Below are 13,536 nucleotides of genomic sequence, written 5' to 3' on the forward strand. Positions count from 1 at the left end.
TAAATGTTAAATTCGTATGCTGAAAGATTTCTTACTTCTTGTTTTTTTGTGTAGTATTGTTTTCACATATAGAAAAAAAAAACACTAATTAAGCATGCCAGTAAAAGTTTTATGACTGTGGCCCAGTGAATGCATGCTGTTTTAGCCTCTCTGGCTAAATTCTTGTCTGTGCTTTCCTGACATTTTTCAGCATGCAGGAAGATGTAAAGATTTATTCCATGCTGAAAAGAAAAGACACAGTGCTAGGTTACTGTGTTCCAACAGTGTTTTTGGCTGTGGAGGAGGTAGAGATTATTTGTGTGTGTTGGTGTACATAAGGCCTTTTTGGAAATCTATGGCAAATGAACCTAAAGGTGGGTGCGGCCTGCAGGCTTGTGTGAAAGGTTGTCTTACTTTTTAAAGCGCTATCTTCTTGGCACTGGAAACCATCCTTGAGCTGAAGGATAGCCACAATAAGGACCTAAAGCAAGAACATGCCTCGCCAATGACCCCCACCCCCCCATTCTCGCCAGCCCTGGGGGACTTGCAAGCACAAAAGTATCTTAAGAATCACTGGAGTTGCTTGGTTACATAAGCATTAAGTTATCTTATTGGTGGGAGTGCTATTTGGGCCTAGGTGCTGGTGTTTTAACCTGTTGAATGTCAAGCCTCATGAAAATCAGTACAAACACTGAAAGGAACCTGAATGCCCTGCTAATATACTGTACAGAACAATTCCTTCATGCTGTTCTTGTGGAGAAGGACCGCAGATGGACTGTTCGTCAGAGGAGCGCAGTCTTGAGCAATGCTTCGAGACAAACCACCCTGATGGACATCTGCAAATGTGAGGAACAGTGTTGTATTAGTTGTGTACAACAGTCCAACTGATGGAGTCCTCCCAGTGTGATGGTCTAGTCACTACAGAATTCCATTCGTAGCGATTGATAAATGCAGTGCACTACATTGCAGGCAAATTTGGAAAGCTCACCCTCTGCTTGCAAGCTGGTCCTGGCAGGGCAACATTCCAGCAGGACTGTACTTGTCCTCGTGCTGCTTGTGTCATGATGGCTTCCTTGTGTGATGAGGATATGATACCCTGCCAGTCAGACATGAGCCCTATCGGACGTTTGTGGGATGAGCTGTTATACTCGGAGACCTGGGGACAGGTACAGGCTTGTCTGGGCTCTACAAGAAGAATGGGACAGAATCCCACAAGGCAGCATGACAGCGTGTGGGAGGTAAAGCATGCAAGTTCAGCACGTAGCGCTTCCAGAGGTGGCCACGGGTTTCTAGCCTGTCGATTTCACAGTAGACTCATGTTGATTAGTGCTGTTGATGATGCTTTACAGCCCCATAAAAAGGATTGACGTCTGTCCAATAAGTTGACAGTTCGCCTGCTACCAAAATGTTTCCCACTTTCTTTTCTTTGACTCATTGAATTTTCAATTCAATTCAAAATACTTTTTCCATTCCTAAGGACTGCAATTTGTGTGGTAAGCAGTGCACGATGCAACAGATTCCAAATACAACTGGTAAAAAAACATGGAATCACAACATTTCTAAGAGGAAAAAAAGCTACAAAAGGTCCATAAAATAATCTTGACAGAGTGCACGTGCATTGCAAGGACTCTATGCTATCCTACAAAATAAAATAATCACTTTGTTAGGTATTTAAGAAAGTATTAAAGTACATGTATATAGAGGGGGCAGAGATCACATTGATAAAACTCATTGTTTGCAAGCCGGATGGCCTCTGGAACAAAGCAGAATTTTCCTATGTGCGTCGTGCACTGTGGACAGCAAAACCGTCTTCCTGGAGGCAAAAGTTCAAAAGACTGACGAAGAATAGAAGAGTCTCCAATGTTGGCGTAGGCCTGCCTCTAGGTCTAATGGACAAAATTAGGTTCATATTTTGAAGGTGGTTTGTCTTTTTGACTGAATATGTGAACCAGCAGATAAAAGAAAAAGTTAAATGTTTTTGATAAAAGAGCTTTTAAATGTTGATAGAATTATTCTTTGGTCTCCAAAGGAACAACGGCAGCGGTGTTCTAAGTGAGTTTGAGTTTATTGAAAAACACAGTGCCCAGATATTTGTAACTGTGATCTCACCATGGATTGTTCTGCAGTATATTTGCCCGAATAATAGGTTGTGCAATTCAATTACCATAAAGCAAAAAGAAAATAGATGGGAATCCAGTTATTCCAAATTTTGCATTCTTGGAAAAGTCTGGTATGAATTACATAGAGCTGGGATTTCTGGTTAGCTTCGGTTGTGGATGGCTGTAATCCAATTGGCATTCTAGATCACTTTAAATCGGAGTTGTCCTGCAGGGCTAGTGTGTCTGCAGGTTTTCTAGTTCTGCTGAGAGAAGTAGCAGCACCTGAGGGACTGGGGGAAGCTATTAGTGCTCCAGTTAAACCAGTTGATTGGGTTTGAGAGCTGAGTTGGAAGGAAAATCCACAACTGTGCTGGCCCTCAAAGGACCAAGATCTGACAGCCCTGCATTACATCATCTTGGGACGTGTGAGGGAGGGTGACATTGATCTAATGGTGTTGTGTTTTCACTTGTAAATCTGTTAATGATTTAAAGGACCTTACACAGTTCAGCACATGAGTGATCAGAGCTTGAAAGAGATTAGATTTAAGGGTGACGTTACAGGATAAACCATATAATATGGGCTCTGTATTAGTTCATTAGGATATAATAGTGTCCTGGCTCTGAAGGCGGAGCCTTTTTAGTGTGGTATTACCCCATCCTTTACAAAAGTACACGTTCCACTTGTCTGCTCCAGATTTCACTGTCTTTCAGGAATAACCAGAAAGCAGTGTCATTGTAGGCTCAAGTCAGTCCTCCCAGCATGCAGACAGCTGTTTTTTTTGCTTATTTGATTTGTTCATTCAGTGTCATTCCTTGGTTACTGGTATACATTAGGCTTCTCAAAGTCGCATCCATTGCTTGATCTACATGCATAATCATTTTCACAGTTTTGGACCTGTCTGAAGTATTGTCCGACTGAACGGACAGAAGGCAAAAGAGAGTAGTTGGAGTTTTGCTTATTTTGAGTGTGCTGGTTCCAAGAAGTGTTCACACAAAGCTGCGGTAATTTACATCCGGTCAAGTGGAGTAGGAGTCACAGGCAGAGGACAGCACAAGAAGCGTTGACAGAAAAATACTGGGTTTTGACAGGATGCTCCCTCCGTCTTTCTGCTCTCCAAGAATTCCTCCGCAGAGGCAGACAGGAGCAGCTGCAACTGAGTCTCGACTCGAATCGGAACGCCGTCAAGGACGTGTCCTGAGTCGCCATGGGAACTGCCCCGTACCTCCCAGCTTGCATAATCCAGGCTGACAGGCTTGCTGGGGCTAAATCTGGAGATTAGCATGGATGTCATCATCTTCCTTTAAATCATCTGCCAGTGTATGATCTCTGTCTGATCATAACATCAGGGGTTTGCTTGCCCAACATGAAGCAGCTACAGAATGGGGTAAAATGTTATACTTTCGGCAGTATTTGACTTTCACACTAGAGGCCAGACCTGATGCAAAAGAAGAAATGCCATAAAGTTACTGATTTACAGTCACTAATAACTGTGTTTTTTGTACTGTAGAATTTCACTTTTTTATGTAATCTATGGTTGGATCCTTTGCAGACAACTCCAGGTTCTCTTAAAAAGAATTTTTAGAAAGGCATGCGCTAACCCTAGTGATTGTTCAGCTCTTCGATGTAGCACAAAGAAATCTCACGAACAGATCACACTTCTGTTTTTTTCCATTCAACCCCCCCCCAGCATTGCCTTTCGTCTTGCGGCCAGTGAACGGCACAGATCCAAACTGCAGGGTCCATTTGTGTCAGTGCAGCTCTGCTTGTGTGCTCTGTGCCAGTCCTAGGAGCTGTGCTCATGCACTGGGAAGCGTCTGCCTTTGGAAGTGCTCAGGCTGCTAGTTGAGAAACTGAACAGCAGGGAGCCATCAGGAAAGCAAGCTCAGAGTCTGTGCGCTGCAGTTGTGTATGGAGCACTGAACAAAGTCACACTGCAAGAGTGCGTCCATTCGCTATTCCTACCATTGAGGCTCTCTACTTTCATGGTTATGTTTTCTGCTACCACATAACTGAATATTCTTACTGCTAACATTGTGTGATCCACTACTCATTTGGCTGTAAAAGGACGGGTGTTGTTCACTATGCTTGGAGCATCCTGGACTTGAAACAGAGTGATCACTTCACTTTAACCATGAACTTTAAATGGGTATTGTTTCTTTAACTGTGCTTCGAAGTGGTAATAAAGTTCTTTTGAATGAACTGATTAAGACAGGGTGTCAAAGCTTGCAGTCTAAGACTGTAGATATGTCTGTGTGATGTCTGCGTGAGCCCTCCGGCTTCAGTCTCGGTCCTTTCTGTTGGACTTATTCCTTTCACTCCCTGTCTGCCTGGAGTCTGTGACCCTGTTACGCCATTCCTGCCGTCCCCTGACAGCTCCCTCCCTCTTACGAAACGGGTCTTCTTGTTCTGCCTGCAGATTATCAATGGGCGGACAGCCGCTTTAATTTCAGGCTAATCGGCTCTTGTTTAGTGTGGGGCGGGGGGTCTGGAGGAATGAATAAACTCTTTGGTTCTTCCTAATCTCTGCAAAGCTGGAGATTTTCAAAGATTTAAAATTTTGGAGGTTGTAGAAACGCACTGTGAAAACAGCCTACTTTAGAAAGGGTTCGAGTAGGTAGCTGCGTCAGCGTGCGTGGGCTGCAAAAGGAACAAGTAAAGGTTTATTCCGTGCTGAGAAGAAAAGAGACAGCGATTCGGCTGTGGAGCCTTCTTGAGCCAAAACATTGTGTCTCTTTTCTTTTCAGCATGGAATAAACCTTTAGTTGTTACTTCAGAAATTGATAATTTTCTGTTTACTTCCAAATTGTTTTGCGCCAGTACTGTAGATTGGTCGGAATGAACATCCTTCAGGAGTGCCTTCCGGAATCTTCTGTACAGTTGTGAGGCCTGTCCAATAGAGGATTGCAGACAATTTCAATGGCATTGAGGCCCGAGGTCAGTTTAATTGGCAGCCTTGAGGATCTGAATGCTACTAAAGTTCAGTTTTTAGCAAAGCAATTGCAAAACACATTCCATTGTTCTTTAACCTCATTCTCACTAGGAAGGGGGGTGTCTGTTCAGACCAGAGTGTTGCACTGGTTATTTCCTTGGTCTCAGAGCAAATAGGAAAAGTAATCCTGAACAAATTGTTTAAAATTGAGAGTCAGTAGGTAAGTGGGTAATTCTAAAGATATGAGGTTGCTGGTTAAAAATATTGTTTTTTAAATTTACAGTACAATCTTTGTGTTGAGGTAAAGAATATAATACTTGCCCATGAAAAATCCAGAAGCATTTTTGTTTGGTCTAGTGGTGCAACACCAGCTACTGCCTGAAATAAAATAAAAATTAGAACAGTTAATGTGTGCTCAGGTATTAATGTTACAGGGAGGTTACACATTTTCCCCTGCTCAAATTAGGTTGTATTGATCTTTGGGGGGATGAAGGCAAATACAGTACAGCTGCCTTGGAAAGCAGTGTAAGATTTCTATTTCGGTGTGAAGACCAATGCTTTTACTTTCACTGGATGCTGCAGTTGAGTCACCTCTGCTCCATTTATTGTGCCCTTACTTTATTACTGTACTTAATTAGCCTGTCGTAGCCCAGGACACACCGAATAGTGACCCTCCAGGTCTAATTAGGACGAGCCTTGGCTCCAGTCCTCCTCGTTTCCATCTGCTGCTGGATTGGGGTGAGCTCTAGAGTGCGCTTGCCCTCTTTGCATTGCAGCTCGGGTTCTTAGTAGGTTGTGTGCACTGTGGCATTCCCACTATCTAATCTATATCCTCATTTTAGGGTAAAAGATTTTTAAAAATGGACTACTGGGATTGCTCATAGTGACATGAAGTTTAGTGCTGCTGCCTCACAGCTTATCAGTCCTCGGTTCGATTCTGGGCGGGGGTGGCTTGTGTGAAGAGTTTTCATATTCACCCTGTATCCACGTGTGTTGTCTCTGGATGCTCTGCCTTCCTGCATCTTTGCTTTTGAGGCTGGAATGCTGTCTGGCTCTGAATTGTACTTGTGTGCTTTGTGTGCCCTGTGATGGACTGTTTTGTCCAGAGTGTAGTTCTTTCTTAAGATAAGATCACTTAAACAATATAGGGATTTGACTTTTCGCAAAGCCCAACATACTCTCCATGAGACACAGACACACAGACAGGGAGAGAAGCTTGGGGTCAGAGTGCTGGGTCAGCCATATATAAGGTTAAGGGCCTTGCTCAGGGGCCCAACGGAGTAGGATTCCTCTGCCGGCCGCGGGATACGAACCGGCAACCATCCAGCCACAGGCACAGATCAATAGCCGCAGAGCCACCGCACTGCCCCTGTGTCTTGCATCTGTGTCTGCACCTGTTTGCCAGTAGAAGCAAGATATTGGACTAGAATATATTCAGCTACCCCAGATCTTACGTCTGAATGCACACACCTCACTGCTGCCCTGTCTTTCTCAGTGTCTAAGGACAGAGAAGGCTACGCTCACTAATGTGTACAGATCGGCACGCAGCATAACCAAGGAATATGGGAGAAGGTTTAGTCGGATACTGTGAGCAGACAAAACAAGATATTCAGACCTTGGCCATGGACAGGTGTTATTATATGGAGACCCAAAAGCTCTGATCTTCGTTCTCAGATGTGCCTGTACACTGTAGACCAACTAACATTTAAGTGAACATGTAACTATTATGAAGATGACTCTCTGCTGGCACATGTGCATGCTTAGAAACTGTACAAAGTCCTCAATAGCTAGCAAAGTTACATGTGCACGCAGACAAGACTGCGTGATAACCTACACAGCCTGCACATATGCCCTATCTCAGAGTTGCAGATAGAGACACAAAGGCACTCCAGCAAGTCAAAAGTCGCAGATTGATCACTCTGCCTCAGAAAGTGCAAAGCCTCTCACTTCATCAGGAATGAGAGACTACACACACATATACTGTCACGCATCAAACAAGGGTCATTATTGATGATATGGAGAAAGAGCATCACATGAAATTTTGATTTTAATGCCGATGACGTTTATTTCTTCTTTTTCAGCAGTTCTTTTATAGGCAAAGAAACTGTCTCAAAAGCATATAGACTGCATGCTTTGATAAGATCTTTCACACATGAACCCATGTTGTCCTTCTGACTGTTTTGAAGCTCCTTTTAAGTTTTGAAGAGGTGGCAGGGCAGTTCTGGTGTTGATGTCGTCTTAGAAAAGTGTGGGTTTTCTGCAGATAGCGGCTGAAGGTAACCTAAAATTGGTTTGTTGGGGTTCCTGAGTAACTGGTGAAGGTGCTTGCCTTGGTTGAGCTCTTTAATCCACGTGCTGTGGGTTTGAGCATGGATCTTCTCACTGGTTGACTGTGACCAGATGCCCCAAGCAGTGTTGCACTTGCCTGAACGCAGCCTAGTGTAAGAGTGGGACTATTTGACCAGGTGTCTCTGTAGCTCTGGCGGGCTCGTGATGCTGTAGGTGATTGTTGCACCTCTCCTCCCTTCAGCGCTGGCCTCTTGCCCAGGGCTGTGCTGCTGGGACTTGTTGAAAGAGGGGGAGCATGAAGGAGGGCGCTCCCACACCTCCTTATTCTCCCCTGTTTGCGGGTGCATGCGCCAAGATGCAATTAGTAATTTAATTCCTAATTCCTTTGGCTATTCCAAACTTTAATTCCTAATTCCTTTGGCTATTCCAAACTGATTGGGTGTAGAGTAAAAATCGTGATTTTAAAAGGCGGTTTCTGTTTTCTTTATTTTTGGAAACAAAAAGTCCAAATACTTTCTTCTAGTTCATTTAGACATTGACGTGCAGGAATCGCTATTCACACTATCTCACAGACTGTCCAGAGTAAGAAACAAGGCACGCATTTCATGCTTGGACATGAAATCTTTAAAAATGGATTTTAGGCCGTCGGTGCACAATTTTAAATCCCTAAACTATTCTTTTGCAATAGTCTTCCTTCGCGATAGCAATAAAAGGTCTGGAAATATGTAAAGACATCCTGAGCTCCATCCTTAAGAAGCTTCTATTTCATTTCAAGTTGGTGTTGTTCTGAGATGGAAGATGTCACAAGCTCGGTCCGACAGTGGATACGTTTTCTTCTCCATAAAGCTTACCTGGGTGCACTTAGCAAGGAATATCTCGATATTATAATAGCAAATGATGATTTTCACGGCTCTTTAAAAGTTTCAGTACCGAAATGTAAGCAGGAAGGAATGTGTTAACTTGCAGAAGGCTTGGGTTTGAAGTCAACAAAATTGGACACGGCGTAAAAAAAAGACCCAGCCCACGAATCTGACGGCCTGCCTGTGTGTGGAAGTGAAGCAGGGGAGGTTTTAGGGCTGAAATCAGGAAGCTCGTCTTCACTCCGGGAAGGTTGTGGGAGGTTTGGAAAAAGTGTGTAGCTGTTTCCCAGGGGTCCGACTGGAAATGGCCGTCTTTGGACGGGTGAACTACGAGCAGCTGAATGGACTCGTGACTTTCTGTCCCAACAGGGCGGCGACGGCGGCGCCATGACGGAAGGAGCCGGCCGGTAGTGGGGAAGACGCGTGCCATGGCAGGGCTTCAGCCCGAGGGTCTGGGAGTCGGCACCGAGGACCCAGGGCCTGCAGCCCGGCGCGTGGGAGAGACGACGGGGGTGGGGGGGACCATGGTCCAGGAGATTCCGGCAGCCCACCTCGACAACGGGGAGGTGTCACAGGACGGACTCTCCTCGCTGGGCCTCAGCCCGGAGGGGGAACTGCGCAGGACTGTGGCCGGGCGGGAGGGGGAGGAAGGGGGACAGGCAAGCGCTGGAAGCCCGCACCAGGGGCCCGAGCTGGACATGTGCTCCCTCCAGGTAGCAGGACTGCCAGGAGCCCACCCAGACCTGGGGGACTTGAGCAGCCAGGCTGAGCTGAGCTCTGCTGAAAAGGGGAGCATCAGGAGCATAGAACTCAGTGGCACTTTGGACGGGACCGGACTGGAAGGGACCCCCAATGGCTTGGTGTGGGACATGCACTCGCCGGAGGGGGGCCAGGAAGACACCCCAAAACTGGAGGGGGACAGGCTAGAAACAAGCACAAACAGCTATGGAGCCACAAGCCCGGACAGCCCTGCCCCGTCCAGCAGCTACACAGGTACCCCATTCTTCCATAGCTCCCGTGTGCAGTGAAAGTCCTTAGTCCCTATGTTTTTTTTTATAATGTTTAACTTTATTTTTCAAGTTGATATCTCACATTTGTTTTTGTGTTGCTGCTTCTAGTCATCAGTATACCCCAAATTGTTTTTTTTAAGTTATCTCTATATTCCTGTCAATAAGAAAAAGCGATATTCTGTGTGGAGGGGGAATGGTGGGAATTGTGCTTTGTGCGTGATCGTCTGCCTCAGACCCTGAGGTACCAGGGCACCCGACGCAGATGTCGCTGGTGTTGTCTCCATTTTGCGCATCAAGTCTGCCTGTTTTTACCTGCAATGGGGCTCTGTATTGAGCAGGTGGTTGTGAATTTCAGTCTGTCAGTGTCGCCGTCTCTGTCTCCCTCCCTCCCGCCTCAGACCTGTCCCAGACGTCCTCTCCCTCTCTGTCGGACCAGCTGCGGCTGGGCCGTGAGGACGGGCCGGGCTCGGGCATCAACGTGGAGTGCCGCATCTGTGGGGACAAGGCCTCTGGCTTCCACTACGGAGTTCACGCCTGTGAGGGCTGCAAGGTACTGCTTCCCCCCGTGGGCAGGACCCCCGCTCACCCCGCAAAACCTGCCCAGACCTCCCAGTGTCGTGGAAAATAAAGAAAAAAACACTCGCCTTAGTATGAGAAAGTTCCAGAAAGCCATGCCATAATTTAAATTCACGGTACAAAACAGTACCGTGGCTATGTTTTGTGATCACATAGCCAGTGAATGTTAATGATTAACCAGTAATAATAATAATTCCTCATACTTTTATAGCACTTTTGTGGACACTCCACTCAAAGTGCTTTTACAGGTAATGGGGACTTCCCTCCATCACCACCAATGTGTAGCCCCTCCTGGATGATGCGACGGCAGCCATACTGCGCCAGTACGCTCACCACACACCAGCTCTCAGTCGGTGTGCTTAAAAAAAGGAAGAAGTAGGGGCTCCAGGACTGGCTTTTACAGTCTGGGGCTGTTTAATGAAAAATCAGTTTGTCCCACATACATCTTAAATGAAAATAGTCTGTTTAGTCTGTTTATAGGAATTATTTATATATTGAAATGTATTTGGTTGTATTGTTAATGTTTTCATTTATTTTGATAGTTATTGAACTATAAGCATTTATGAGCATCAGTAAGATACGCTGTTAATATCTGTTGACGTCTGAATTAAAGCAGAGCACGGCAGAACCAGCATTCTGGTCTTCCCTTTTCTCCTTCCGTTATTCCTAGACATGAATTCAGCTCCTTCCTTTCCTAGGGCTTTTTCCGGAGGACGATCCGGATGAAGCTGGAGTACGAGCGGTGTGAGCGGAGCTGCAAGATCCAGAAGAAAAGCCGCAACAAGTGCCAGTACTGCCGTTTCCAGAAGTGCCTGGCACTGGGCATGTCCCATGACGGTCAGTCCCCCACGCAGCGCTGCCGCCGCCCACAGATCCTGCTTTACTGGAACCGTTTGCGTTTTGTGTCCCTTAAATTCACGACACAGCTGTTTTCCTGAGTCCTCCTTGAACAGCCTGGTTCCGACCCATCCACAACTATTTTTGTGTTAAAGAAGCACATTCGTCTTGAGTCATTTCTCTACAACCATCTGCTCCCCCTTTCATTTAACTCTGTACATATCTGTCAAACACTGTTGGGTGCCTCCCCTTTGAAAACAATTAGCCAGATCTTTCAGTGTAAAGCTATAAAAGATGCTAGAGGTCCTTCAGGTAGAAGACTTTACCTTAGATTGTAGATAGAGATTGCAGGTTCTCATCTGGGCTGGGCTGCTCTCAGATTTGGGGCAGATGTATTCAGTGGGTGATGCAAATATTTACTGCTGTTTAGGTGGATTTACTTGCAAGCCACTTGGGCGAGAGAAGGCACTCCTGGCAGCGCCATCACCAAACAACCTAAAGCGTGTTAGAACGTTGATGATGGGTTTTCATCCAGTTCATCAGCAGCTTCCACATCAGCTGCTGTCTGCAAGTTCTTTCCTTCTAGCTTTGTGCCAGAAAGTCTTAGGCCAGCCCTTCTCTTTCCTGTCCTGGTGGTGCCATGTAGCTCCTCACTTCAGCTCATATGACCATATTATCTAAACTCAAAACAAGCTGGCAAGTAAGTGAGGGGGGTAAAATGGCAACAGTTAAAAAAAAACTAGACCAGAGTCTTTACCGATTTGTGTCTGCGGCCGTGGCAGCGATCCGGTACGGGCGGATGCCGGAGGCGGAGAAGAGGAAGCTGGTGGCCGGGCTGCTGGCTGGCGAGATGAACGTGCAGAGCCCCGGCGGCTCCGACCTCAAGTCGCTGGCCAAGCACGTCAACAACGCCTACCTGAAGAACCTCAACATGACCAAGAAGAAGGCACGCAGCATCCTGACCGGCAAGACCAGCTCGAACCCGGTACGCGCAAGGCCCCGGCACAGATCATAAGAGCATGAGGAGTTTCCAGACCAGAGGGGGTTTGGCCTGTGTAGCTCATTTGGTTGTTAGCAGACCATATTGTGCAACCGAAGACTTGCCGCATTAAAATAAACTTCACAGATGGTGAGGTGATGTGATGTGGTGGAGGCGTCCAGGTTTTCTAGTGCTGTGATAAAGATGCAGCTGGCTATGTCTGGCCCAGAGGTTCTTCTTGTAATACTGCAGAACTCTGTTTACTTTATAAACAAGAACCCAGAGTGATTTATAACTTTCACGCAGTACTTGCAAAACAAAATTGTGTGCTGAATTCTTTGTTTTGTGTTTTTATTTGTGCATTGTGCAAATTTTAAACTTTTCTAGTCGTTTGACATTTCAGAAGGTCGGGAAACAGAAATCTCAAAAAATGTAGAAATCCGTGAGCATTTTCTTTCTATATGCATCTTTTCCTGACTGTGGTATAAGAGCAAACAGGTCAGTGTCATTAAATATGAAACTCTTAGGAACCTCTAGGGACTGCTGCCACTCCATGACTTCAGCTATCGGTGAATTGTGGGCGTCTTGTCTCTGCAGCCCTTTGTGATCCATGACATGGACTCACTCTGGCAGGCGGAGAATGGGCTGGTGTGGAACCAGCTGATCCATGGGGCACCCCCCAACAAGGAGATCGGGGTGCACGTGTTCTACCGGTGCCAGTGCACCACTGTGGAGACTGTGCGGGAACTCACGGAGTTTGCCAAGAACATCCCCGGCTTCGTGGGGCTCTTCCTCAATGACCAGGTGAGAGGTCATAGGTTATTGGGAGAACACTCCACCTAAAGCTGTACGTAGCCCAGTAATCATTGCTGTAGAGCCTAGTGTACACCAACCAGCATTAATGCTTATGAGTTATGTTGTGGTAGGGTTGCCTGGGCACATAGGTATAGAGCCAACAAAGACTTAACAAGCCTAATCAAGATACACAAGACCAAAGTTACAGATGGGGGAGTTCTAGTTTGAAGAGACACGTGGTAATGGTATGTACTGTGTAACATAAGATGACACAAGGTCAAACCACAACACTCATGACCGAAAAATGAAAATGTGACTGCAGGGGTGAGCTTTTTACATTGAGGTGTAGGAGCTCTCTGTACAGTTAGTGAATGTTAAAGGGTCCTTCTAGACAGAATGGCTGCACAGAGAAATGTTACTTTTCATGCTCCTGTATAGATGTTTGTCAGAGTAGATGGTGTAGGAATTATTATGGATTTTCTGTGCTAGGTGTAGATAAGCTTACAGCTCTGGATACAGAAGAGAGAAGATGCCATTTGAGGCTGTGGTTCTGTGCAGGTTGACTTGTTTCCCTGGTGAGGGGGTAATCTGAGCCCTTTGGAATGGTTGTCCTCCAGGTCACGTTGCTGAAGTACGGCGTACATGAGGCCATCTTCGCCATGCTGCCCTCGCTGATGAACAAAGACGGGCTGCTGGTTGCCAACGGCAAGGGCTTCGTGACGCGGGAGTTCCTGCGCAGCCTGCGGCGCCCCTTCAACGAGATCATGGAACCCAAGTTTGAGTTCGCGGTCAAGTTCAATGCCCTGGAGTTGGACGACAGTGACCTGGCGCTCTTCGTGGCCGCCATCATCCTGTGTGGAGGTGAGACTGGCCAAGGTGGAATAACACACTCTGATACGGTGTCAGACTGCCAGACAGCAGTGGAGAGTGAGCATTGGACAAGACTCCATAGTGTTTTCAGTACCTTGTAATCCCACTGAGGGCTCTGTTCAGAGATTAGGTTACAGTCCTTTACAACCCTAGGTGTCTTAAAGGGCCAGAGCCTTTGGTGTTTTTTGTAGTATTAAATGAATCGATTATTATTATTATGTATGCCATATCCAGTGCAAACTGGACTTGCCTTCTCTGGCCTTACTGTGTAACTGCAGAACTGTTTCAGAGGTATCAGGGAGCTCATATTTA

At 46.1% G+C, this 13,536-nt stretch overlaps 1 protein-coding gene across 4 annotated transcripts in view; it reads left to right on the forward strand.

The window, feature by feature from the left end:
• Positions 1 to 13,536, forward strand: part of ppardb (peroxisome proliferator-activated receptor delta b) — a 32,219-nt gene that overhangs the window by 8,953 nt on the left and 9,730 nt on the right. For all 4 annotated transcript variants that reach the window (XM_088640301.1, XM_088640298.1, XM_088640300.1 and 1 more), the window contains exons 2-7: positions 8,527 to 9,150; positions 9,566 to 9,717; positions 10,442 to 10,580; positions 11,363 to 11,565; positions 12,157 to 12,363; positions 12,972 to 13,215. In XM_088640301.1, coding sequence (XP_088496427.1) covers positions 8,586 to 9,150; positions 9,566 to 9,717; positions 10,442 to 10,580; positions 11,363 to 11,565; positions 12,157 to 12,363; positions 12,972 to 13,215 — 1,510 coding nt within the window. In that variant the 5' untranslated portion in view covers positions 8,527 to 8,585. The remainder of the gene's footprint in view (positions 1 to 8,526; positions 9,151 to 9,565; positions 9,718 to 10,441; positions 10,581 to 11,362; positions 11,566 to 12,156; positions 12,364 to 12,971; positions 13,216 to 13,536) is intronic.

The sequence above is a fragment of the Lepisosteus platostomus genome, chromosome 7, assembly GCF_059453375.1.
Source record: "Lepisosteus platostomus isolate fLepPlt1 chromosome 7, fLepPlt1.hap1, whole genome shotgun sequence".
Classification (NCBI taxonomy): domain Eukaryota; kingdom Metazoa; phylum Chordata; class Actinopteri; order Semionotiformes; family Lepisosteidae; genus Lepisosteus; species Lepisosteus platostomus.